The sequence below is a fragment of the Neopsephotus bourkii genome, unplaced genomic scaffold (assembly GCF_033783945.1).
Source record: "Neopsephotus bourkii isolate Nb327-2 ecotype Australia unplaced genomic scaffold, CSIRO-AGI_Nbou_v1 NB_30, whole genome shotgun sequence".
Taxonomy (NCBI): domain Eukaryota; kingdom Metazoa; phylum Chordata; class Aves; order Psittaciformes; family Psittacidae; genus Neopsephotus; species Neopsephotus bourkii.
In genome coordinates this window covers 1,443,218-1,469,381 of record NW_026900547.1, presented here as the reverse complement: position 1 = coordinate 1,469,381, position 26,164 = coordinate 1,443,218, and the positions used below count along the sequence as shown (strand labels likewise).

The 26,164-nt window shown below is 36.7% G+C and overlaps 1 protein-coding gene across 2 annotated transcripts in view; it reads right to left on the bottom strand.

Annotated features, from left to right (window-relative positions):
• ADAMTS19 (ADAM metallopeptidase with thrombospondin type 1 motif 19) overlaps positions 1-26,164 on the bottom strand; it is a 145,846-nt gene that overhangs the window by 92,865 nt on the left and 26,817 nt on the right. For both annotated transcript variants that reach the window (XM_061378761.1, XM_061378849.1), the window contains exons 3-7: positions 23,575-23,740; positions 16,431-16,603; positions 15,429-15,512; positions 13,713-13,870; positions 605-648 (exon numbers count right to left, since the gene is read on the bottom strand). In XM_061378761.1, coding sequence (XP_061234745.1) covers positions 605-648; positions 13,713-13,870; positions 15,429-15,512; positions 16,431-16,603; positions 23,575-23,740 — 625 coding nt within the window. The remainder of the gene's footprint in view (positions 1-604; positions 649-13,712; positions 13,871-15,428; positions 15,513-16,430; positions 16,604-23,574; positions 23,741-26,164) is intronic.

Sequence of the window (26,164 nt, the reverse complement as noted above, 5' to 3'; positions counted from 1 at the left end):
TGCTACCTTTTCCACCAGATCTTTACACTGAAAAACTGTATTCCGTAAAGGGTGTGAACTAGATTAATGACAGTTGATAGAAAAACTCAGTGCAGCTAGCACTCAGCTTAATTGAAGACATCAGAAGATGCCTTGCACAATAGTTCTCACATCCTATATTCTTTTGAAGTTACACTGACACTGTATCACTCTTCTATATTACTACAGAAACTTTTTTCAAACATCATAGACATGGCTGCACCAAAATAAATCCAATGCATAAAAAATGAATCATAAATAAACTTGTTTAGCTTCATATTCTGAATTAATAATGTTTAGATAATTTTGTATTAAACTGTCAGTGAAATTAAAAAGAAACATATTTAAAAGTTTGCTCTATGAGATGGAAATACTGTACTTCAACATATTTTGCTAGAAACACACACAAACTTAACAAAGTATTATTGGCATTTGAGATGTACTTTGAATTTTAGGCAGTTATCCATCACCGATGCTGCTATCCTTCACCAATGCTGCACCATCTTTTAGTTTCACATCTTTATTTATGTAACACTTACTGTTTGAAGTGATCTATACACACAGTGTCTTACATTTATTTACTTACCAACAGTATCACATGGTTCATCTTTATGTACACAGAAATCCTTCCTAGAACGGGGGGGAAAAGAAAAATGTTAAGCAAGCCAAGCTGTCAGGCTGGTAATGACTGTGTAACCTATTTACAAATATTTTGCATGGCTCAATGAATAAAGACAAAACACCATTATCTCAATCATGAGGATGGGGAAGCAAAGGCCAGGATTACCCAGAACACTTAAACTTCAGTTCTCAGAACTGATTTAGGAGTACTCAGGTGACAAAACATGTACCATACATATATATTGAATTGTACCTAATTTCTGGGATTTTGGTTTTGGTTTTTTTTTCAGTGGGGAGGTGGCTTGGTTTGGTTTGGTTTGGTTTTTCCCATAAGGTACCCTGAAATGTAACAAGTCTTTCCTTACATGTAACAAGTCTTTCCTAACAAGTTAGTCTTTCCTTGCATTCAAACAGGAAATCTCTTTAGTGTTTAATATGAGATCTAAATGCAGCATTATAATCCAGCATTTAAATCAGAAATAAGAGTCAGAAAGTCAAAAAAAAAAAAAAAGAAAAAAAAAAGTCAGTGTTAAAATTACTAGTAGGAGTACATTCTGGAGAAATGTTAATGCTAGGGCATCTTATTCCAGTAGTGGAAACTTACAAATTAATTCACTTGGAGAAGACTATCCTATCTCCAACACAGATTTTAGTCCAGCCATAGCTCTATAAATAAGACTGCTCACTTTCATGAAGTGGAATTAGTATTTAACCTCTGTGTTAAACAACATCACCTTGGGATTCATTTTAATTTAACACCTATTTTACCTGTTCTCAGAGACATGGAATAAAGTTACCAAAAGAGCAAACGAAAAGCTGCTTTTTACTGGAGTGTTTATAACTCATGCTCTTTTTTATTTATTTATTTTAAGTAAAAATAGGGCTGCTGAGGTATGCAAAAACTTGGGAGGGGACGAGGGAACCAATAGGGAACAAATAGCAACCCTCCATACCACATATAGCATCTAAGCAAAATACTAACTAGTTACTTGAATTTCATTCCAACACGTACTCAAGAAGTTTCTGGTTTTCAACTGTACCAAAGAGCAATGATCTCTATTTTTAGAAAGAGACCATATGGGCCAGATAGACTTCATTTTTATATTCTGTCTACAGAGCTACATAGATACATACACATAGATTGATAATGATAAATATACACACATATAGAACCACTCATTTTCCAGGAACTTAAATGTAGGAATGGTTTGATGCTTGAGATGGGAGAGTGGAGTAGTGATACTTATAATTTTTATAAATGTAATTACTCCAACAGTTTTTTGTGATTTGGCTTGTTTGTTTCCCACAGACTATTCCCACAGAGTAATGTAGACCCCAAAGCAATCTTTAGAGGCTGGCAAATTTTTGACACTTGTTAAAGGCCACATAGCCAGAGACATGGGGATATATAGCTTTTGATCTTAAGTAACTATTGCCAGATAATTACAGAGTAGAAAAGCAAACCAACAGTGCTAGAAACAAATTTTGTGAATAAACTGATGAACTCTGGGAATCCTCTTAGAAGAGCCCTGGAAGTAGAATCAAAGGTGGTGAACAAGGAACTATAATCAGATACAGAAGGAAGTTTTTCTGTTTTTTTCAAACCTGCAAAAATTGCATTAATGCAATGGGTTGTAACACAATTCTTTGTCTTGTGCTATGTGACACAAGGGACTTATTGTCTTGTTAAGCAATATGACAAAACCATTAGAAATATGGGACTTGTAGTGAAGCATGAGAACATGTGTAAAGGCAATCTAAAGACAGAGACTCTCTTCCACACACACTCATACAACTACCATAAATATTAACTAATGTAACAAAAAAAAAAAAAAGGCAAATGTAAAAGAATACCATCTGACATTTAAAAATTGCCTATACCCATGAGGTTTCTGCTTATGCAACAGCTTTGTTCTCATACAGTTACTGAGCTGATTTGATTTTGTTTTGTTTTTCTTTCTTGGCTGACTGTGACTATGGTTATGCTGTGCATCCAGAGTTTCATTATGGGGCTTGGGGGAAACAGTACTGCTATGATTTGGCAAGACGGACGTACTATAAAACATTCTTAGTTCCTGATTTACATTGAAAGTATGTAATACCTCCTTTAATTTCCAAGAATATGAATGCATTACATACATTTGAGACTAGGTTCCTTAGTAAAGATTTACAGCTCTAGCTAGATCTACCAATGACTCTCACAGAAACCATTCTCTAATTCCCACATGGTAACTTGAATATTCCATCATATTATACCGATGTTCTTGTGTATATATATATAGCGTACACAGATGTATACACATATAAAATGTTTATATTTTATATATATATATATATACACACATATATATATATGGAACTGGCATACTGAAACTACACAAAACAAAAGACAGGATATGGACTCTTCCAAGTAAGAGGAGATATAAAATAGAGCAATAAAGCACACCACAAAGACCTCAGGAAAACCACTGAGAGTCTTTGTTCTTTTCCTCCCCCTCTTAGCAAAATACAGCAAAGATATAAGCATTACCATTAATGTAAATAGAAGAATTCATGGTGCAAGTTAGTAACTGAGTCTAACACTGACAGCAAGAAACTGCTTAAAGCACACTAAAGCCCCCATTTCTAACCAATATCCAGCAAACAATTCATTACGCTAAAAGCATATAGAAGGTAAAACTGGTCCTTATTTAAGTGAGAGAAAAGAGGAACTTTTATGAGATATCGGGACTGATGTCAAGATTGAACAAGCTGACTAAGCCTTGAAAAGTATTAGAAGCAAGAATGGGTAATGACTAATTCATCGTTTCAGAAAACTGTATTTAGTTAGTACATTTTTAATCAAATAATATAGCATTATGTAGGGCCATCACAGTAAACAAAGATTATTCAATTTCTAAATATAAAGTAACTCTTTACATTCTCTGTTAAAATAAATTCTGAAGTGTAGATGTGATATACAACAGAAGACATCAAAAACAGCAGAGGAAGACTAAAGAAGAATCAAGGCTTTTGCATTAATTCATCATTTTAGATAAATTTAACACTTGTTTTTGGCATACTAGTCAAAAGACCTATTTATTGGTTTTATTGTCCAATTAATTTTGTTTTCATACAGTAGATTGGAGGAAAGAAGAAACAGAAGATAATCTTGATAACAAATTATACCAGTCTACCAAATCTTCATTATGGCTTTCACCCTACTTTCAATTTCTTAACTCCTCTAATCTTCACAACTTTGAAAGTTGGGACTGTTTAGCCTGGAGAAGGGAAGGCTGTGTGGAGACCTCATAGCAGCCTTCCAGTATCTGAAGGGGGCCTACAAGGATGCTGGGGAGGGATTATTCATTAGTGACTGCAGTGATAGGACAAGGGGTAACGGGTTAAAACCTAAACAGGGGAAGTTTAGATTGGATATAAGGAGGAAATTCTTTCCTGTGAGGGTGGTGAGGCACTGGAATGGATTGCCCAAAGGAAGTTGTGAATGTCCCATCCCTGGCAGTGTTCAAGGCCAGGTTGGACAGAAGCTTGGGTGACATGGTTTAGTGCGAGGTGTCCCTGCTCTTGGCAGGACAGTTGGAACTAAATGATCTTAAGGTCCTTTCCAACCCTAACTATTCTATGATTCTATGATAAAAGTAGTAGTGTAGGGTTGAAGCTGCAGTCTAACTCCTGCTGTTGTCATTGATTCTAGCACTTACAACTTTTTAAGATATATTTGAGGCTTATTTAGCAAGCAACAAGTTTTCTCAAACCATAAGTGGTGTTTTTTTTTTAAAGAATGGTTGCAACTAATGGTCCTTGTGCAAATAACTTCATCATCACATTGCAAATGCTTTCGTTTGCACCATGCTAAGCGAATAATGACAACACAGCAGGTGTTCTTGTCTCTTCATGTAAAAGGTCATTTTGAAATGATTCCCACATATAAACTAAGCACAATATACTTACTACTAATGCACTTAAAAAATAAATAAAAATCAATTTTGGAGTTAATCGGCTAAAAAATAAATTACATATTTACTGTTTAGTTGGGAATTTAAATAAATGCACAATATTACTATCATGAAATCTATTTCAGAAACTGTTTAGTATTTTGAGTATAAATTCAAATGCACCAGTATGCACAGGGCAGTGTATTTTAGCAATCAGGAAATACCATATTCAAATATTTTAAATACTTAACATATGACTTAGGCTTTTTAAAATAAAACTGTGACTAAAAAGGATAATATAAATATTAGCCAAACTAAAAAATAACAGGTGTGTGACAAGTGTCAGAGGTGTGATAAATGAACAAAAAACTGAATTGAATGTATAGCTAACATCTCAAAACAGATACAGAAATGTTAGAAAGCCAAGGAAGGTGTTTTTCACTGGAGTCCAACAAAATCTAGGCAGCGTTAGCATTAATTAATTAATGACCTGGAAGACAGTAAAAGTGCACTATTGGTAAAGTTCAAAAATTAAATTATTTCTGGTAGACTACAAATAGGATTGAAGACAAATAAAATTAAAAGATGAGTCATCTGAGTAACTTATATTTTAATGTAGCCAAAACTGTCCCCCCAAGCTTCTCCAGATACAGCAACACCAGGAGAACAACAGTAAAAAGAAAAGACCATATGAAATCAGGCAGTAGGAGTGAACAGTATCCTTGGATAAAGATGCAGGAAAATATCAGACACGGCACCAGTACAACGGTTCACACAATACTGTGTCCAATTTTTACACTTATGCTTCAAAAAAACAATATGGGTAACAGGAAATGGTTTGGAAAGAGCTAAAACAGTGATTACACATGGAGAAACAGGCTTAGAAACCTCTCTAAATTAATCTAAGAGAAAGATGAGTTGTGATTTGAGCAGAATCTACAAATATTTAAACAGGGAGGAGCTTTCTAACAGCAGCTGAGGGTATAAAGAGATCCATGGCTGAAAGCTGACGTAAAAAAAAAATAGAAATAAGACACAACTGTCCATTGTGAAGGTACATAACAGTGGCCATGGTATACTTCAGGACACAGTTAATCCTCCTTTCTTTGAAATCTCTGTCTTGAGACTGTCTAGTTTTGTTATTCAGAAAAAAGAAAAAAAAAGTAAAAATAACCAATTGAATTTAATGTTAGGGACTTGCACTAAATCAGAAATTCAAAATTCAGTTTAGGTCTGTGTCATCACAGAATCACAGAATATTTCAAGTTGGAAGAGACCCATAAGGTTCATGGAGTCCAGTTCCCTGCTCCTTGCAGGACCACCTAAAACTGAATCATGCTGCATTTTAAATGAGAAGCAAAGACTATATGCAGGAAAAAAACCCAACCAACCAACCAACCAATCAACCAACCAACCAACAGCAAATAAAACAAAACTGACAGCAAAAGACTCAGTGATAGTGATTTATAATTTTTCCAAATTGTATCCTTCAGCAATACCTCAGATGAGAACTGGCGGAATTTTCCTATTAACAGGCATTAGGATTAAACTATTTCCTAACTACTAGGAATTCATATTTTAAACAGAATTTGCCAGCCATACTGTTGTCCATAAACTTATTCATGGGATGATAACTAGAATAAAAAACCCTTGTTCATAGAAAAAAAAAAAAATCTGTTCTGTAATGTTGTCTGTATGAATGAACAGAATATATGTAGCCTGAATACTAAAGTCCAAAAAATAAAGCTGACAGAAACAGGTAAATTCTTGCATATTTTTCTCACATGTATTATTACAAGCACTACCACTTCAGACACCCTGAACTTAGAGAAGAAGAAAAAAAAACCCACCACAACTAAAACAGCATGCAATGATTTAAAATTAATAAGACTTTTAAGATACACAAGATAAAAATACATGTTTTAAGATTAAAGTGATAAACATAGGAGATTGTGTGTTTTTTTAAAAAGACACTGGTTCATTCTAAAGTATACTCTTTTCACATTTCCATGCTTCCTGATGTCTCTACAATCCTTTCAGTAAATAACTAATATTAAGGGCATTTAAGATTCTCATGAACTCCCTTAATGCTTGCAGCTGATGTGAAAAAATCCCCAAGCAGTAAACATCATCAAGCTTTGCAAAACTACACAGTGGGCAGTACTGAAATTACAGTAATGAGAAAAATATAACTGTGAAAACAAAATTAAGAAAAATTTAACCTCTTATCATGCACTTGCAGGAACTCATTTTTCCAGAGCTGAATTTCACTAAAAGTTCAAGGACAGCAGTAGCAGCTTAATAACTCAAGCTCTATACCATTACACTTCAACAATTTTGGACTGCCAAAAACTGCAGCCTTCTGGCTCTGTAATGTTAGTTTCTGTGCAGGGGTCATTCACAGTCTTCTACCTCTGATTTTCCTGAGAATGTATCTTTGGTTTGGTTTGGTTTAAAACTTAATCACCAGAAGGGCAGTAAAAGGAAAAGCCAGAAAAAGAACTGTGCTACTTCTGTGCATTGGAAGGCATACATAATAGCAAAGCTTAAGAAATTCTTGTCCAAACTTTGGTGAGAGTTCTGGAGGGTTTGAACAACTGGAAAAGAAACAATATTTAGCAAATCTAAGTGTTGTTTATGTTTTTATCTATTTTATAGAATGAAGCAGTTTCTTACAGTGAAAATGCCTTGCAGCACTATTTCAATTAAATATCACACAGAGCAAAGAGATTTCAGATACTGCAGATCAATAAGAATGAACAGCTGATGTACACTGTGAACATGGAATATCACTTTATATCTGATGCTAGGAAAATCAGAGGTCTGCTTTCTAGCACAAGCACATGTGAAAATGGCAATTCTGAGAAAATTACAGAACTTGATTTTTTTTAAATTATTTTCTTATTTACACATTTTTCTAAAACCCATTGTGGCACACATTGACCTACACACTGGAAAAACAGCATGATACATAATTTTTAAGTGAAGGTATATTCTGCCTCATTCTTGTATTAGGTTTTTCTTGGGAGGGGGAGGGGCTACACTTGATTATCTTGTTCGCAGCAAGAGCAATATAAGAACTTAAGCATCACTGTAGAGCAACTATGGATGCCATGGGCCTTTTCCTGCTTACTTTCAGTAATCGCATTCAGGTTTGACAGCCTATGCAGATAGCAACTAGTAATATCATCTCAGTGGCTATCAAATACAAGGCTTATCTCTGTGCCCTCACACTTTGTAATTTAAAAGACAAGGAGGATGTTGATGAACCATGGTATATTTTTTCCTCAAAGAAAAGTACTTCCTGATATATATATCTCTAAAGTAATAATGCTTATTTATGATAGTTTTAACAAGAGTCCTTAAAATATTTATGTCTTAATTCTCACATTATCCTTATACCTAGCTGTGGAGTAATTAGAAATTAAACTTATATTAAAAATATAACATTGTTCATACATAAAGGAAAAATGGACTTTCAGGCTACACCTGGTATGCCAGGAATTCACTCCATAGCAGTTCCCATGTGTACTGGGTTTACCAGTAGCAGTCATTTTTCTCTTTCTTGGTAGCTGCTGCAGTGCTGTGTTTTGACTTTTGGGCTGGGAACAGAGCTGATAGCAATGATATTTTGGTTTGGCCAAGGACTTTGTGAGCCTCATGCTCTGCCAGGGAGGAGGGAAGCTGGGAGGAAGCAGAGACAGGACACCTGACCCAAACTGACCAAGGAGGTATTCCATACCACAGCACGTTCATGCCCAGGAGGTAACTGAGAGTTACCCGGAAGGGCTAGAGTGGACTGCAGGGTTGGAGGAGGTATCGGTCAGTGCTTGGTCAGGCTGGGGGGGAGCAAGTTATCTGTCACCTGGTGGTGAAGTCTTGTATTCTCTTCCCTTGTTATTTCCTTTACCATTACTATTATTGGTGGTAGCAGTAGTGATTTGTGTTATACCTTAGTTACTAAATTGTTCTTATCTCAACCTGTGGGGGTTGCATTCTTTTCGATTCTCCTCTTTGTCCCTCCAGGAGTAGGGGGAGGGCAAGAAGGGGGGGAGTGAGTGAAAAAGCTGTCTGGCTGGGGTTAAACCACGACATCACGGTAACATTGTGTCCTGGGTTTAGCAGTAGCAGTCATTTTTTTTCTCCTTCTTGGTAGCTGGTGCAGTGCTGTGTTTTTGACTTTCAGCCTGGGAACGGTGCTGATAGCACTGATGTTTTTAGTTGCTCCTCAGGAGTTTTGGTCTGGCCAAGGACTTTCTGGGCCTTGTGCTCTGCTGGGGAGGAGGAGAGGCTGGGAGGAAGCAAAGACATGACACCTGACCCACACTGACCAAAGAAGTATTCCATACCACAGCACATCATGACCAGGATGTAACTGGGAGTTACCCGGAAGGGCTAGAGGACTGTGGAGTTGGAGGAGGTATCAGTCGGTGCTTGGTCGGGCTGGGGGGGCAAGTTATCGATTGGCTGGTGCTGAGGTGTTGTATTCTCTTCCCTTGTTATTTCCTTTATCATTACTATTATTGGTGGTAGCAGTAGTGATTTGTGTTACACCTTAGCTACTAAACTGTTCTTATCTCAACCCATGGGAGTTGAATTCTTTTTGATTCTCCTCTCCGTCCCTCCAGGAGTAGGGGCAGGGCAAGAAGGGGGGGAGTGAGTGAACGATCTGTCTGGCTGGGTTTAAACCACAGCACATTGACAGAGGATGGAGTGGGGTGGAGATTCTGCAGCCGCGCTCTGTCATAACACCAGCAGAGATGGGAACTAGATGGTACTAAAAACCAGCAAGCTGCATAATTGCTACCCTGAGCCAAGAGTCTGTCATCTTTTGATAAAATGTTGTCCTTTGTGCAAACTTTGCTTTATTATAATGCATTTTAATACAAAAAAACACACCTCCGTCTCCAGTGCTACCCACCTCCAAAGTGAAACCACCCCTCTTTGAGCATGCTCTTTGAATTCTTTGTGGTATATACTTTTAAAAGCTAAGAGAATTTTATGCCAATAATAATAAAGGCATGCATGACCAGAGTCACTCAAGCTCCACCATGAAGGTGAAAAATAGTATAAAATGGCCCAAGGAAGGGGGAATATTACGAAAGACATCACTGTGGTCGAGTCTAGGAAGATTCAATCAGCAGATTACCCTTGACTCCTGGGACTGGTCAATGGGCTGGACCTTTCTTCCCCCTCATAGGTATGTCTTTGGGTAAGCCTTGCACTGTACCAAGTGCTTCCCCAGGAAAATTAGGAATCTATATATAGAGTTACTTTTCATTTTTACATTTTAAAGCCAGGCGTGTTATTCATAACTTTATCACACACTTGTATAACCTATTATTTGCACGTGCTTTTGTAGACAGTGTATTTTATCACCAGCAATCCATAAGAACTTGTATTTGTTGCTTCAATAAGCTGCACTGTTTAAGTAGCTAATCATAATAGTTTTCCCATTAAATGTGACCAAATCCTTCAGCTTTGCCATGCGAGTTCATAAGCATGATTAGACTGAAGGTGAAGTGCATTATTACTTCATCTGGAATCATGATTGTTCAATATATTGAACACTACCAGACTGTTAGTGGAAAATTGGGCATCACTCAGAATCTTAACCCAGATGCACCCAGCCCCTCTAATATCTGAGGGCCAGATGAAACACAAGGGGTTTATTTTCTGCTAAATTGTCTTACCTTTTAACCCAACACTAACCTTCCTAGGGATCTTTTCTAAATACATCATCCAAACTTTTTCTTTTTTTCTTCCTTCTACTTTATGGCACCATATTTTAAACAGGTCATTACTGCATCAGAACAAGCCAATCTAAAAGGAAAGCAAACAAAACCTCACAGGCTGAAATAGGAACTCAGTAAAGGGAAGCAAACAAATTGGTAGCAGATTCATATTCATTAGAGACTCAGCAAAGAAAGTCGTGGGGAAAAGCTGGTTTTGCTGTCTGCTTTACATAACAAATGCAAGAGTAAGTCTTGAAAATTACCTTTCTCATGAACAGGTTATGACAACTCTTTGACTGTTAAGTAACAGTCTCTGTTGCAAACATATTTTGCTCTGTAGTTAAGCATTACAAATTATTGCTGTAGAACACTCACTTCTTCATTTCTAACTCTTCTGATTGCTGCAAACAACTGGCATGTGAAAGCACAGGAAAGCTTTTTCAAAGCACTCTTGCTGTTCTATTATTGTGCAAGACAAAAATGGAGGCATGGGTAAGTTTTAGGAGGCTTGCCACAGAATGTGTTAGATAACCAAAACTTTACATTTTTACTTGAGCAATAACAAGCAGTTGGTGTTCATCTGTCTAAACAAAATTATTTCTCCCAGTAAAAAAGGTCTGCTGTCCAAAGCTGTTTGAAAGTTTTAACAAAGAAGCTTGTTCTGTGTTTGCAAAACAGAATGAGGCTCTGAATTAACAAAACACATAAGTGGAGCCACACATGGGGTCAGCCATATCATAAACCTGACGATATGCAGAGGGAGCCTGGATTAGCAAAACATTCCCAGAGTCAGCAAACTGCATTGGTATGATTTATTAACAGCTAAAGCAGCTCTGAGATGGGAGGCAGTAGAGTTTGGAGAGTAATACCACTGAAAAAGTAAAAATGTCAAAAGAACAGACCTCTAATTTCTGGCTCCAGCACTGCCTTGCTATCTGACATCCAACCAATCACTTCCCTGCTCTCTACTTCAATTTCTTTAACACTGATCAGAGATTTACTTCAAAAAATGTATTGAAACTGACAGGTAAAAAATTGCAGGTAGCTCTGGAGCAAGTCCACAGGAGGGCCATTAAGATAGTCAGAGGGCTGGAGCGCTTCTCCTATGAAGACAGGCTGAGTTAGCCTTGTCCAGCCTGGAGAAGAGAAGGCTTAGGGGAGACCTTGTAACAATCTTCCGATACTTAAAGGGGCCCTACAAGAAATCTGGAGACATTATAGCAGCATTGCAGTACTAAAGGAGAGCCTATAAGAAAGCTGGAGAGGGACTTTGTACAAAGACATGGAGTGAAAGAATAAGTGAACGTGTATATTGAAAGGGGGCAGATTTAGATCAGATATTAGGAAGAAATTATTTACTGTGAGAGTGGTGAAGCAATGGAACAGGTTGCCCAGAGAAGCTGTGGCTGCCCCATCCCTGGTAGTGCTGAAAGCCAGGCTGGACGTGACTTTGGACAGCCTGATCTAGTCAAGGTGACCCTGACCATAGCAGGGGGGTTGGAACCTAATGATCTTTATGGTTCTTTCCAATCCTAACCATTCTATGATTCTATGAAATCAGAACATAATTATTACAAAGCACACCAGAAAAGCGGGTCTTAACATATGTTTTCAAAAGCTTTTTTACCATTTAGAAATGTTTTGTGAAATTCAAAAATGCCTGTGTTCAAATGGACTGGCTCCTAAGGGCATCCCCAGACCACTGTCTCCCAACTGCTTAACAAACACCTCACTTGCATCAATTCAGAATTTTTCTGCACCTTCCCATAAAGGCTGGTTAAGGTGAAGATGAAAAAATAAGAGAAAAAATGTGTTACATAATTTACTTGATAGTGTCTTACTGTTTTTAAGATACACCTTCCATCTAAAGAATGCAGCCCTAGACTTACCCTCCTGGCAGATGCAGGCTTGAAGCACCCAATACTCGCTCAAGCTGCTTCTGTTGCTGACTGCCTCCAGTGTCTCAAATAGGAGAGCCAGATATAGGAGAGAGGTCACTCAACAGTCTCACATTTCTAGCAACCAAGCAGTATGCAATTGCTCAGTTACCCTTGAACAGTCACAGAGTACAATTAGATGTAAGAAGGTCTATTAGCTATGCTCATCAACTCAATGTCAGGTATCGTACTCATTCACCCTTTATGTCTTGGCCCTTGCTCACTCACATCTTTCCTTCTCCATCTAGACTCTTCACCCACCAACACGCTCACTGCCATTAAAATCAGTTAGAAGCCTTAATCTGATTTTTTTTTTTCCAGCCTGTCATCCCAAGTATGTTTTCTGATGACCTAATGGAAATCTGTTACAGAAAACATTACTTCTTATGTCTTCCATGGTAGTTCAGAGGAGCCTGTGTGAAGGATTACTGCTTAGCTAACATACAGATGTTTCACAAAAACTAATCAGCCCCCTCAATCCATAAAACAAAGATAACAAACAGAAAAGGATGGCACAGAGTAAGAAGAGATGGGTGTGCATTTTTCCAACAAAAGACATCGGATTAAACAGCAAAAGTAGCAACAAAACTGCCACCAGACAATCTGGACTTCTTTGTTTCTTTCCTGTATGTGACAGGCTCTTCAAAATGGAAATTTAGGGAACCACATGACAGAACAATTGTATTTCAATATATCAAATCACAGGAATTTTCTTTGGAAGGGGACTCTGAAAGTCAAGGTCAGCCTCAAAAAATATCACTAAGCCCAACCCTAGGCTTATCATTCTGTCCTTTTCCTTGGATAATGGGGGGGTATGCTGCCTAAACATCAAGATGCATCCCCCTGTGCACCACTTACAGCCTAAACCATGACAGCATCTGCTTGGGAGGGAAGAGGTGAGCTGGAGATATATTTCCTTCTAAATCTGTTAAATGCCTGATAATTCAGAGTTATAAGGAACAGTAAATCTGGGATCACACTCCTATGGCTGCAGAGTACAATCCGTGTACATGATGTACCATTAGTACACAATGAAACATACCAGTTCTAGATCCATTAGAAGGAAGCAAAACTCAATAATGCACATAATGTCATGCCAGTCCAGTTCTGAATGATCGGAATATGAATTTGTGTTCTGAATGAAAGTATCTACAGGTCTGTGTGTGCTGCCTCTGGCAAATGAAGGCACATGGAAAGAGGTATCTAACCTACGGCCTTAGCTATATAGCCAAAGAAGAAACAAGAGTGACCTGTTTGTCATTTCAGATATTTACCAGCCTGGAACTATCGCTTTCGGAACCGTCTTTACAACCACTCCAAGATTACCATAATCTTGGAGCTCTGCAAAGAAGACTTAAGTTGTATTCTTCCTCATCTTACCTCTACTGGTAATATATTAGTTTCTTTTATCGATGTATGTATTAGGCCACTGCTTATTTTTCAGTGCTCATCTTTCAGTATTTTACCTTGTGATCAGTATGGCTGCATCAACTGAAGACATGTCTTCTCCCCAGCTTGTTGACATTTCTAAGTGCACATCATTCTTCTTGCCAAATTCTTCATGTTGCCATTTGCAAAAGCTTTCCAGCATTTTTTCCCCATGATGTCCAATATACATATCTGCCTGGAAATAAAAAACAATTAACTTTATTAACATTAAGATTCTGCAAATAGAACTAATAACAGTTTTTGACTATCAAAAACATTCCCCGTTTTGTGGCATGGTATCTTCAGCAGAATTATTTGCATTTCAGCAGAAGAGACCACATCTTTCTCATGTTAAAAGTGAAGACAGTGCACTGAGTGGCATACAGTGGATCTGTTCACTGAACTCTCATCTCTGTATTTGCTGATTTTTACTACCCAGTGAAGAAATATTAATGATGTGAAGATCCAGAATCTGAACAGGAAATGAGACTTCTCCACCTGCTGAGAGGACATTGAATAAAGAAGTACTTTCTTATTCACTGGAAAAATAAAATATTTTAAAATTAGAAAAATGGTAAGAGAATCTCTTTTTCTTATTAGCTAACTAAAGTACTAAAGGAAGATAAAATTTTGTAGAAAAGAAACGAGACATCAAGTTGACGTTGGTGTACAAATCATAGGTTAACAGAAAGTCTCATCAGGTATCAGCTGACTTTTCTTTCTTCAGAATGAAGAACAGGATTTGATACAGTGCCTGAAAGGTGAAATATTGTTTGTCTAGGGGTTGGCTGACCAGTTCTCCTCCTACTGTTCACTAGGTTTAAGAGAGATACACTAAAAAGCAGGGCATAACCAGACTTTATTAAGAACTAGCTGATTTCCACATGGAAAATTTGCTTGACTGAATTCCAACTGCAAGTACAGAAAAATCTCAGTACGTGCAGCACATTAATTAGGAGAAGCTTAATCTTTATCGGGGCTGCCCAGCAGTGTAAATAACTAATGGTTGTCATGGTTTAACCCCAGCTGGCAACGAAGTACCATGCAGCTGCTTGCTCACTCCCCCCCCGCCCTAGTGGAATTGGGAGAATAATTAGAAAAAAAAGGGTAAACCCCATGGGTTAAGATAAGAACAGTTTAATAATTAAAATAAGCAATAATACTATCAATAATAATGGAAATAACAAAAATACTGTTTAACAACAAAGAGTTAAACAGAGTTAAAAACAACAATTAAAGAGTTAAGACAAGAAAAAAAAAAACACCCAGACACAATTGCTGCACAATACAATTGCTCACCATCCACTGACCAATACCCATCCCATATCTATGCAACAATATGGGCCTTCCGGGTAACTCCTCCCAGTTTATATACTGGGCATGACATGTTGTGGTATGGAATACCCTTTGGCCTGTTTGGGTCAGGTGTCCTGTCTCTGCTCTCTCCCAGTTTCTTGTGTCCCTCCTCACTGGCACAGCATAAAAGACTGAAAAGTTCTTCATCAGAGTGCTACTGAGCAACAACTAAAACATTGGTACGTTATCAGCATTGTTCTCATACTAAAGGCAAAACACAGCACTGTACCAGCTACTAGGGAGAAAAATCCTCTCTTCCAGCTGAAACCAGGACAATAATGCTCAAAAGCTGAGAAAATTTGTCAACCATCAGTCACTCACTATTGAAAGCCTTTGTGATGCAATAAAGCAAGTAGCATTACTCTGTACAAGCTAACAGAAAGGTAACATATACTTACCGGAGTCTCATGAAGGAGGACAAGCTTAGTCACCCGAAGATTTACTTGTAGTCCAAGACTCTTGTGCTGGAAAAGGTTAAAAACCTAAGATAAAAAACAGCAAATAAAATATGCTGTGCTTGTATTGCACACAACACACTGTAGGCTAAAAACAACAGAACCTGATATTTTACTGTGACTACTTTAATTCTCCATAATTTGAGCAGAATGTTTAGCTCATTTATTATGTTAGCCTTTTGAAGGGAAAACAGTTTAGGCAGCATTCATTCTGGAAGCACAAAATAAACCTTTTCCCCTCAATGGCCATGACCACTTCATGAACTGTAGCCTGTATCTCAAAATATTTACACATGCGTATAACACTATTCACATGAAAATTTCTATTCAGTTAAATCCAGGATTGTGTCCCAAATGGTCTGAGTCAGGATATGGCAATAACTACCATTCAGAATAGTTAAAGTTTGTATTTTTTGTACAGTTTATGCTCTGTCCTTAAAAGAATCTTTCCTTGTACACTGCAGATGCTAATTTTCACTGCTTTATGCACCAAATGAGCACACTACAGCTCCAGACACAAATGGGAGGGGATGTAATTGTGTGAGTGCATTACGCCTTGTTATTTTCAGCCACTAATGATCATACAAACTTTCTCAACAACAATCTCAATAATTTCTCAACAACATATCTTCATAACAAGCACAGATCATCAGAAACCACCCAATACCCCAGCTTTCCCAACAACATAATGAGCTTCTAACAAAAAATCATGTTGCTCAGCTCTCACTTTCTGGCTACCCTGAAGTTATAAGACCAGACACTGAAGATATAAGTCTGCAGCACCATAATTCTATGCAGCAAAACATATGGAGTAAGTCTTTACAGCTTGCTAATAGTCATGTACTGAATGTCCCTTACAGGTGCTGAGTCAGGATAATTAAAAGGAGCTATGAAATCATGCGTGCGTGGTTGGCAAAGCACCAAAATTGATTTTAAATTTCCTACCATGTTTAAGATGGTTAGAATAAATCTTCTGGCAGCATCTGTTCCATGATATGAAACCATAGCTGGATCTGCCACCACAATGGTTTCTATATTGTACTCCTGAGGTAACTTGTAAGAGTATCGTTTTCCTCTTCCATTTTCTGATACTTTTTGATTCTTTGATTTTCTTTTATCTGTAACATAAAAAATACTTGAAAAACTCATCCTTCAAACCATCGATATAGTACACCTAGGATTTGCTATCTGTGATTATGGTATAACTGATTAAGTGCAATGTAATAGCTATTATTTATTACTCTATATTATTTATTTGTTAATTTTATATTATGCTAATAGCTATTATATTACTCTAATACATACTTATTGAGCACGGCAATTCTAAGGCTCAGATTGAAGGCATGTACTACCTATAAATTATAGTTCACACCAAGGAATCAGTCTTATCCAGCTGCTCAAATAAACTTAAATTCTTTGTACCCTTTCACCTAACACTTTTATAAAAGCATACATTCTGCCTAGTTTGGTTCATAAAACCATGTTAGATTTGACAGAAATATAGCCTCACTGAGAATGCAGAACTGGTATCTGCCCATGTACATAAATTACAGAAAAAAACATCTTGATGTAACTGTGTCTTAGCATGAAAGGCAACAAATATAGATTTGCCACAAATTCAATATGAAGAAAAGATATTTTAGTGATTTGGAAAGAGGAAAGAATATTTTAGATGAATGACAGAGAAATGTACGTAGGGTATAGTTTTGTTGGAAACAAAAAGTGACTTCACAGTCAGTGCTGCTGTCATTATAAGCAGCTAAAGTAAAACACCAAAACAAAACCCTGGAAACAGGCTTCTCAACGAAAGGTCTAAATTGAAAATACATTACATTTATGGTAACCTAGAGGTTACTGTTCATGTTAATTTTAACTTTCCCATCAAAAAACACAACAAAACCCCCATTACTGCTAGATTACATATGGAAAAAGAAAAAAAAAAAGATATACAGAAGCAGTACAAGCCAGAAAGTGGTCAGATATGCATACAGCAGTTAGCAATGATATTTAAAATAATTTAATTTAAAACAAAATATAAAATGAAACTCCCTGTTGTAATAGCTACATTCTGTTAGATGCCCTTGAGAGGATATAAAACTTCTGGGACTGATCTCACTGAAGTCACTGAAATGGAGTGAAATTTTTTCCAGCTTCCACAATGGAATATTGGGCTCTCTATTTACAACAAAATGTGGTGCTTAAGATGACAATTATAAACACATGTTCTGGAAACAATCAAATATTCAGAAATTTTGAGGAAATGTTTTATAATTAATCAGTCTCATCTCTAATAGGAAAGTTCCTGAAGCTCATTTTATAACACATGACTACTCCCCAAAAAAATAAGTTACTCTTCAGGAAAGTGCTAAAAATGTACCTTAAAGACACTGAACTCATGAATTACCTTTAAAATATAAAATACCAGTGGAAGAAATATCCATAATTTAATATATTTACATTAAAATCTGCCTAATATAGTTTTAATATAAATAAAATATATACTTTTCAATGTAAAAAGTATCCACAATTAAAAAAAATAAAAAATTTATCTTCTGCAGTAATTTCTTGAAGATTACATATGTAAGTGCTTGAGTACAGCCTGTTATATTTTACAAGGGCTTACCAATTCCTGTACAACTGGTGATAATGTAAGACATGCTAACACTGCTAAGCAAACAAATTTTCTAAAAGACAAAAATGTATATATTCTCCAGAAATAAACAATTGCTGCTCGATTGCATAGAATTAGAAACAACTTATAAATTCATAAGCTACCTAAAATTAATTTTAACCTTTCTCATTTTTATCCTTCAGATACTTGCTTAGCCTTAAATGTACAGCAGCTAGCCTGTAGCTTTATTTGTGTTTGCTAGCTGTGGATCTACAGCCTAGTATATAAAACATTACAAGTATCGTTGTCACACTTTTTAGGATGATTTTCAAGACAACTTCAGTGTCAGGATTCATGCCAAAAAAACACACCCTATAAGCTACACAACTATGACTTACCACAGAAGCATCTAATGCTCCAAGAGTAGCCTACAGATATAAGTTTAAACTGCAAACTCATTTGGGTTAAAAAGGATTTCTCATGAGCCATCTGGTCAATCTGCCTTCCTCCTACGAACAGCGATTGATTCCAGTGCAGTTTCCAGCAATATAGTTTGTTAATTGTTCACTTCTTTGTAAAAAGCAGCACCTAATGGGTGAAAACTTTAATATTAGCATGGCTGTTCAGAGAAGTATGCTAACGCACTCCTCCAAAAGTTTTACCTAGTGGTGCAATTTTATTCAGAATTGAGAATAAGCAGCCCACAATAAAATACAGCACTGTGCTAAACACTAAGGTCACGGCAGTCCCATAAACTGTTGAAAACTCTGTCTTTCGGGATTGTAGTGGATAAGAAGACTGCACAGCTCTACAGACAACATGGCTGCAACGGGCAATGCCCATCATTTACGTCAGATACCTGCTGGGTTAATAAACCAAAGGACCATCTGTTCTTGCCCAGCCAACCCTTTCCAAATTGCTGGCAGAAATCCCCATCATGTGAGATCTCATTTATCTGAAAATTTTAGCTCATCTCTAAGAGCCTTAATAAATGGAATTGGTAATTTTGGTTCAGCAGGAATCAAAAAACTGCCATGATTACTGCCAGATAACATGCAAAACAGGCTTTAACAAAAACACTTGTTTCTTTACACACTCATAAGTAAACATTACAACGAATTGCTCATTACTGAAGGTACAGTATATAAGAGGTAATACCTCCTGCAAAAAATCCTACCAACACCAATAATGCATGTGCTAACAAGTCAGATTAACTGGGAAAAAAAAAGAACCCAACCCTCCCTCTTGAGAATAAAGAAACATAAATTTGCCTAAAAACTGCAATTACATTGGCAAAATAAAAGCAATAAATGTTACAGGAGGGTTCTATGCAGTAAGACTTCCATGTTTTGTGCAACTATAGAAAATATGGAGATTTCATATTAATTTCTTACTGAAACGCAGTTGATTGAAAAGAAAGCTAGAAATACCCCAGTACTCCAACAAGAAGGCTAGAAATACTGCAACAAGTGCATTTGACATTGAGTAGGCAATTGGTAAATAAGAGAAAAAAACAAGAAGTGTTAACAAAACAATAAAAATTCCACTTCCTCTCCCCTTCTCATCCTTGAAACTAAAATAGCTGAAAATCCAGCTACTATAACCACAGGTTGCATAAGGTATCTGAGACAACATAGAACAACCTAAGACTACAGGACTCCTGGACACTTAACAAGTCCTTAGGCACAAAAGTATTTCCTGAATACATCCACAGGAGGCTCACACTACAGAGGGACTACCATTACTCTCCAAGCTTTCTTCTCTCAGAAAAAAAGAAAATGGGTACCCTAGCCAAACAGACATTGCAGTATTCTGGCTAGGTAAGGAATATTCAGGAGCTCAGGAAGCCACAAGCTATACCTTCACTGTAGTTTGGATAGGTATTTGAATGCCTTAAAGCAGAGTGGTAACTTCTTTCTTACCCAAGGAATGGAAACCAATACCTCAAATAGCACCAGTCTCCATCCAGTGCAATCTCACAGATGCAGACCTATGACCAATATTGTTTATGCATTTTATTTCATTATTATCACATGGAAACAGGCTGTCGAGCAAGAACCAACACAGCTCCTCCAGCTGACTGTCCAGTTTACATTCCATAAAGTCAAACTTCTGCTTTTGATCAGCTGAAACTAGCAGGCTTTTTCCTAAAAACCAGCATCACTCTAAGAGAAAAAGCACAACGTACTCATGACTCAGAACAGTATACCATTTATTGCCAGAACTGAGAAGTAAAAGCTCAAAACTCAAACCTACAGTACCCTGGATAACAGCTCTTGCTCACTATCCGTTGTGAAAAGGAATGACCATATGAGATTTCTCCCTGCCCGCAGTGTGCCCCATTCTTTTACAATTAGTTAGGTTTACTGTACAAAGAACTTCACCCTTGAGCAAGTGTTTCAGATTAGGTAGAAGGAAAAGAGCTTGGCTTTCCAATGTAGCCCTTTGCTCTAATTACAATTGTTTCTCTCATGTTTTCTCTATAACACACTTGTGAACTGGTTGCTTTTAAAGGTTTCAAAGACCATGTGCTAAAGAAAGCTGTGAAGCATGAGATCTGTATATGTTCAGCTGGCTCACATATGTAGATAACTCACACATTCAACAAAAGTATATACAAGCACACTCTTACAAATCCAAAAAGCATCTGCTTCTGTCGGTATGATTCTCTTCTACCCCTAATTAATAAGAAAGCTCCACCCCATTCACAAAACCAAGTTCTTTATTCTCTGGAAACATGTTTGGCTGTGTAACATCTTTCAATCCAGCCCACAACAGTAACAGACAACAAACAATACCTTCTTTGATTGCCTTTTCTAGATCTGCATGAAAAGCTATTATTTCCAGAAGTGATCCTTCAACACCTCCGGCACTGATATTCATCCCTTCTAATAATTACATTTCATCACTGGCAATACACAACTGCTTGATAGGTAGCCATTCTTTCAGATCAATCTGGCCCTAAACCAGCAGCCTAAAAACATGTCTCAGAGCACATATTCTGACATGAGTACCATCCTCTTGTAAGATAGGTCCATACTGATAAGAACGTGCCCTACTGCCAAGACAAATAGTTCCTCTGTGTCATACAGCTACAACTATCAAAGTGCATTACCTGAAAGCATCAGAGAGCCCATATAAACACATGTCTTATTGTTGCTTCACCGAGCTACTTAATTTAGGATTTGACTTGAAATATTTCTGAAAGGTTTATTTTTGTTGCTTTAAGGTCATGTCTGTACTGTGAATATTTAGGTGATGTTTACCTAACTGCATGTCATACCAGCAAATGTTCCTATACTGAGTTTTTAAGTATGTAACTCACTGCAGCTCCTCTTAGTAAAATAACCTGTAGCAGCAGGGTGAGGGACTGGTCTTGCTACAGCAACAGTGTTAGCTAGAAATTGCAGATTAACCCCCCGGCAATATGGTTATGCCATCAGATGCTAATCAGTTATGCACAGCCTGTGTTATTTCAAAGTTTCAGGCTTTTAACAGAGATAATGAAACATATTTCAAGCAAATATTTGAATCTCTGTTGACAGACTATTTGCACCAAATCAGATCCTTGAGCATAAGATTATTGAAACAGAGTAAGATGGCTTTCCCATTTTAGAGCACAAGAGAAAGTGAAAGGCTGACTAGTAATGAACATGACAGAAAAATAACATCCTTGAGAAGAGTTTGCATCTTCACTCATTTTCATATTTCATACTATTGTTGTTATTTATCAGATGCCTCTCTCCCCTTTCCGAGTGCAAACATCATGCATACTTCTTATTTTCAATTTTTCTCACTCCCAAACGCGTGTGCATATATCTCTAACTTACTTATTACTAATGGGGAAGAATAACCAGCACTAATTATGTGAACAACTTTTGCTAATAAAGAAAACTTTTCTTTTACATGAGCTGTGGTAATGCAACACAATACCTAGAAGAGAAATATACAGCCTGCTGGAGGAAGTTACGTGTCATTTACTCAGCTCATCTTTATAATTAAACAAAGAGCCTTGCTTTGCTGCTTCATCTTTGATTTCAACCCATGGATGGATGCCTAATTATAAAAGCAATAATGGAAAAAAAAAATTGACACATTTATCTGTAACCACATAAAATGGACAGAGCAGTAGAAATGTTCAGGAAAAACCACACAGCCACAGAAAAGTTTATCTTAGATGGGATGTCTGGTGGTCAGCTAGGCCAACCTCATGCTCTAGTCAGGGCAAGCTTCAAAGATCAACTCTCAGAGCTATCTCCAGCTACATTTTCTAAAGTCTGAGAAGGCTGACTTCACAGCTTCTCCAGTCTGAAATGTGCTTGCTGAGATTACTTTTTCCTTATGCCAAACTGAAATTTCCTTGATTATAAGTTCCAACTTTCTTTCATTCTGTCGTACCATATCTCTAAGGAAAACATGGCTTCATCTTCTCTCTGAAGCCCCTTAGGTACCAGAAGACTGCACCTGCATCCTTCCTTTGCCTTTCTTTATCTGTTTGAATAACCCAGTTCCTTCTGCCTCACCCTAAATGTCACATGCTCCAGCTCCCTAGTCCAATCAGGCCAGCTTTGCTATTTCTACTAGCAAAGTAGAAAACAGCTTTGCTATTTCCAGTTTGTCAGTATCTCACTTTTACTGTGTTAGAGACATGGTAAAAATGCTTATAAATATACATTCATTCTGCTTTATTTCCTGGGACTAAAAATAATTTCTCACAGCAACATTAAAACACCCTCAGCTCATCCTGAGTTCAAAAGATTTAGATGTCTTCTATCCTTTGAAGAAGAGAAGTTGCCAGTGAAGCGGAAATAACAGAATGTCATCTTTCACAAGCCATTTTCCCCCTCTCCATTGAAAACTATGAAGCCACCCTTATGTACAAAATTTTTGTTGAAACCCTTCTACTTCAACAATTTCTTCTACCTGCCATTGAGGAAGATACATTAGGATTGTTTCATACAGATATAAGTGTCAATCAGAACAAGAACACTGTTATAAAAATCATTTCATATCAGTGTCAGACCCATTTGGGAGTTCAAGACTTACTACTAACCAAAACTGTGGTAGACTGTGCAACTCCTTAAAAATGGAAAATTAAATACTATCACTGCACATAATAAGTAATTAAGTAACTAGAAAAACACAGAAGGACAAGAAATAGGTTGTAATTATTAAGTTGAAGCAAAAAAAGACCTGAAGATTTCTACTTTCAAATATACATATATATGAATATATATTCACCCTTTACTTTCAAAAATATATATAAATATATATGAGTATATGATTATATATGAAAATTCATCCTCTTCCGATAAGTGAAACAGCAGCCTAAGCATGTCACTCACCTCAAAGCCCACCATAAGTTACTGGTACAAGAATAATCAGATATGCTTTTGTTGGGGCTGTTTTCAACTACTCTCTACATATCTTAAAAATACACCTGCTACATTAGATTTTTCAGCAAGATTTGTATATTACCTGTAACAACACCACAGTACTGATTCTGAGAAGCTGGCTTTTCGGTAAGTTTCTCCTCTACAGACCTTTTCCGTCTGTACACCCTGTGTGCATGACCTGTTACAGCCAAAGTGCGATTCAGTGGCTCAATAAATATGAAGTCCTCATTAATCTGTATAAATCCCATCTGCAAAGGAAAACAAAAGGAACACATAAGAATTAAAGAATCACAGAATCACAGAATAAATTGTGCACAGTCTTGCAGTAGAAAAATACCCACAAAACACTGTTTAAGAAAACCCTTTGTTTTAGTAACCTTACCAGCAACGTGACTACCTTTATATTTTACAAGCTATTCTACTGAAGGGAACTGGAGTAAATTTCATTTATTTCAACTAATTTGGGTGGGTGGGTGGCTACATGCCCACAACAGATGCACAGTAAAAGATATGGAATGTTAAAAGTTTGTTCTGGGGGACCCACGGGGTCATTTAAATATGTACAGCATGTACAGAGAAGTTTATACATTAGGTTTATTACTCAGTGTATTGTCATATTTTTAGATATCTATATTTAATGAAATAAAAGGCATAATCTAGGGCATATGAATACATCCTGGACAAACATGACGCTGGAAAAGACATCTTGTGGCACTCTTTTTACACTTTTCCAAATTAAAAAAAAAAAAAAAAAAAAAAAAGGAATTAAAAAAGACAGCAATCCCTTCTGGCTTGCCAGCAGCTAAAACAGGAAAGCATCCTAATACAGTCATCTAGTTGGATAGCTTCTCCCCGATCCCAACGTATTTATACATACAAAAATATATAAAAAGCTAACACACCAGATGTATATCCAATATTAGAAAAGTGTGGCCAGAGTTAAAAAAACAACTATGAAACATATTCATATAAATACCACACAAATCTAACTCAGCTCAAATTGTTAAGCTGCCAACAGACAGTAGTTCCTATCAACAGTAAAGCTAGGGACAGCAAGGTCTTGTAGGTTGTTTTTTTTTAACTCCTAGAAAATTCACCAGCAAGACTGATGGTTAATTTTCTCATTCCCTAAACTTAAAAACCTGTTAAACACTTTTGCTATGAAAAGCAAACAACATGGTACAGCTGGCTACGAGAAGCAAAGAGCTCTTCTACATGTGATAATATAATATGAATGGAGAGAAATAAAAAAGAATTTTGTTTCTTCCGGCATTGTGTAGATGCCATTATCACATTGCCTATCCCACCTAATATATCAATAAATCATCAAAATTAAATTCTGATCAAAGAAAGAAAATTGTATGAAATTCTGTAGCTGGTAAAAAATACAGTCTCTTTCACACATAAAACAGCATAACTTAAAAAAAAAACCCCAAAACAATCTCTCCGCACAAGCACATTTATGTAAATGTAAATACATGAATTTATTTTTTTCAATCAGCTACACTAGCTACAGAACACTGAACAGGTTCAACGGCCACTCGTAATATTGTACAGAAACATAAGTGTAGTTGAGTTTTTCTGGCTATTCCGTTTCCTTCTTGCACTTACATTTTAGGCCAGTTTACCTTCACCATAAGCTTTAAATATTATACATTTAGAATATTAGCTACTTTGAATTGCTAAGTACTTTCCATAAACCTACCAGATACTACTTCTGTATCTTGAATACTGTTACTTTAGATAACAGTTAACTTTTCTAGTATAAACTAAGTGATGATATATGAAATTTTAGTGTAAAACATAGCTCTCAAACACTAATAAAATGCATAAAGAATTTTTCACTCAAGTTTTATGTCTAGCACTGAATTTCACTCAGATTTTTAATCTGAATCATTATTTAGCCTATGAAAGATGCTGATAAACTCTGGATATAGAACATGAATAGCTGTCCACCATCTGCTGCAGGTGCTGCAGATTCCCCGTCCACCTAGAAAAAACAAGGTATTAGTCCACTTGAACAAAGATCAATCATTGCATGTTTCTCATCTTTCTTTTGTTTTCATTCTCTTTGCTGCAAAACAAAACCAGGGCTTTAAGATGCTGTTCTTCAGATTGACAACTAGACATACAGAGAAGCTGTGCTCAGATCGCTGACACCCTGTTTTCTTTCCTCTCCTGGTATAAACTGAAGGTTAATCCAGTGGTAGGGAGCTCTGAAAATTATTGCCAGTCTCTTGAGTCAGAAGAATTGAACAATTATAAAGTCTATTGAATAAAACTGAACATAGTTATATATATTCAAGCAGTTAACTTTAAAGCAAATCTGGACAATTAAATAAACTCTACAATCATTTGGACTACTTTGAAAAAAAGAAGTGACTATTTCTCAATCTCTTGGACAATTTCATGGTAGAAAAGGGAAGATGAAGCTGTATCCTTGTCAACCATGCCCTTATTTTTTCATAATCATTAGAAGTGAAGATCTTCTACTGTAAAATTAAACACAGAAAAACAAAGCCAAGCATTAAACCACCACAGTTTCAACATGGTTTCAGATATTAGAAGCAAGGGCCAAACACAGGCTTCAGAAAGTTCAAATGGCAAAACCTCCACGTCATGAAAATGCACACCAAAATTAAAAAAAAAAAAAAAAAAATTCAAAATAATAT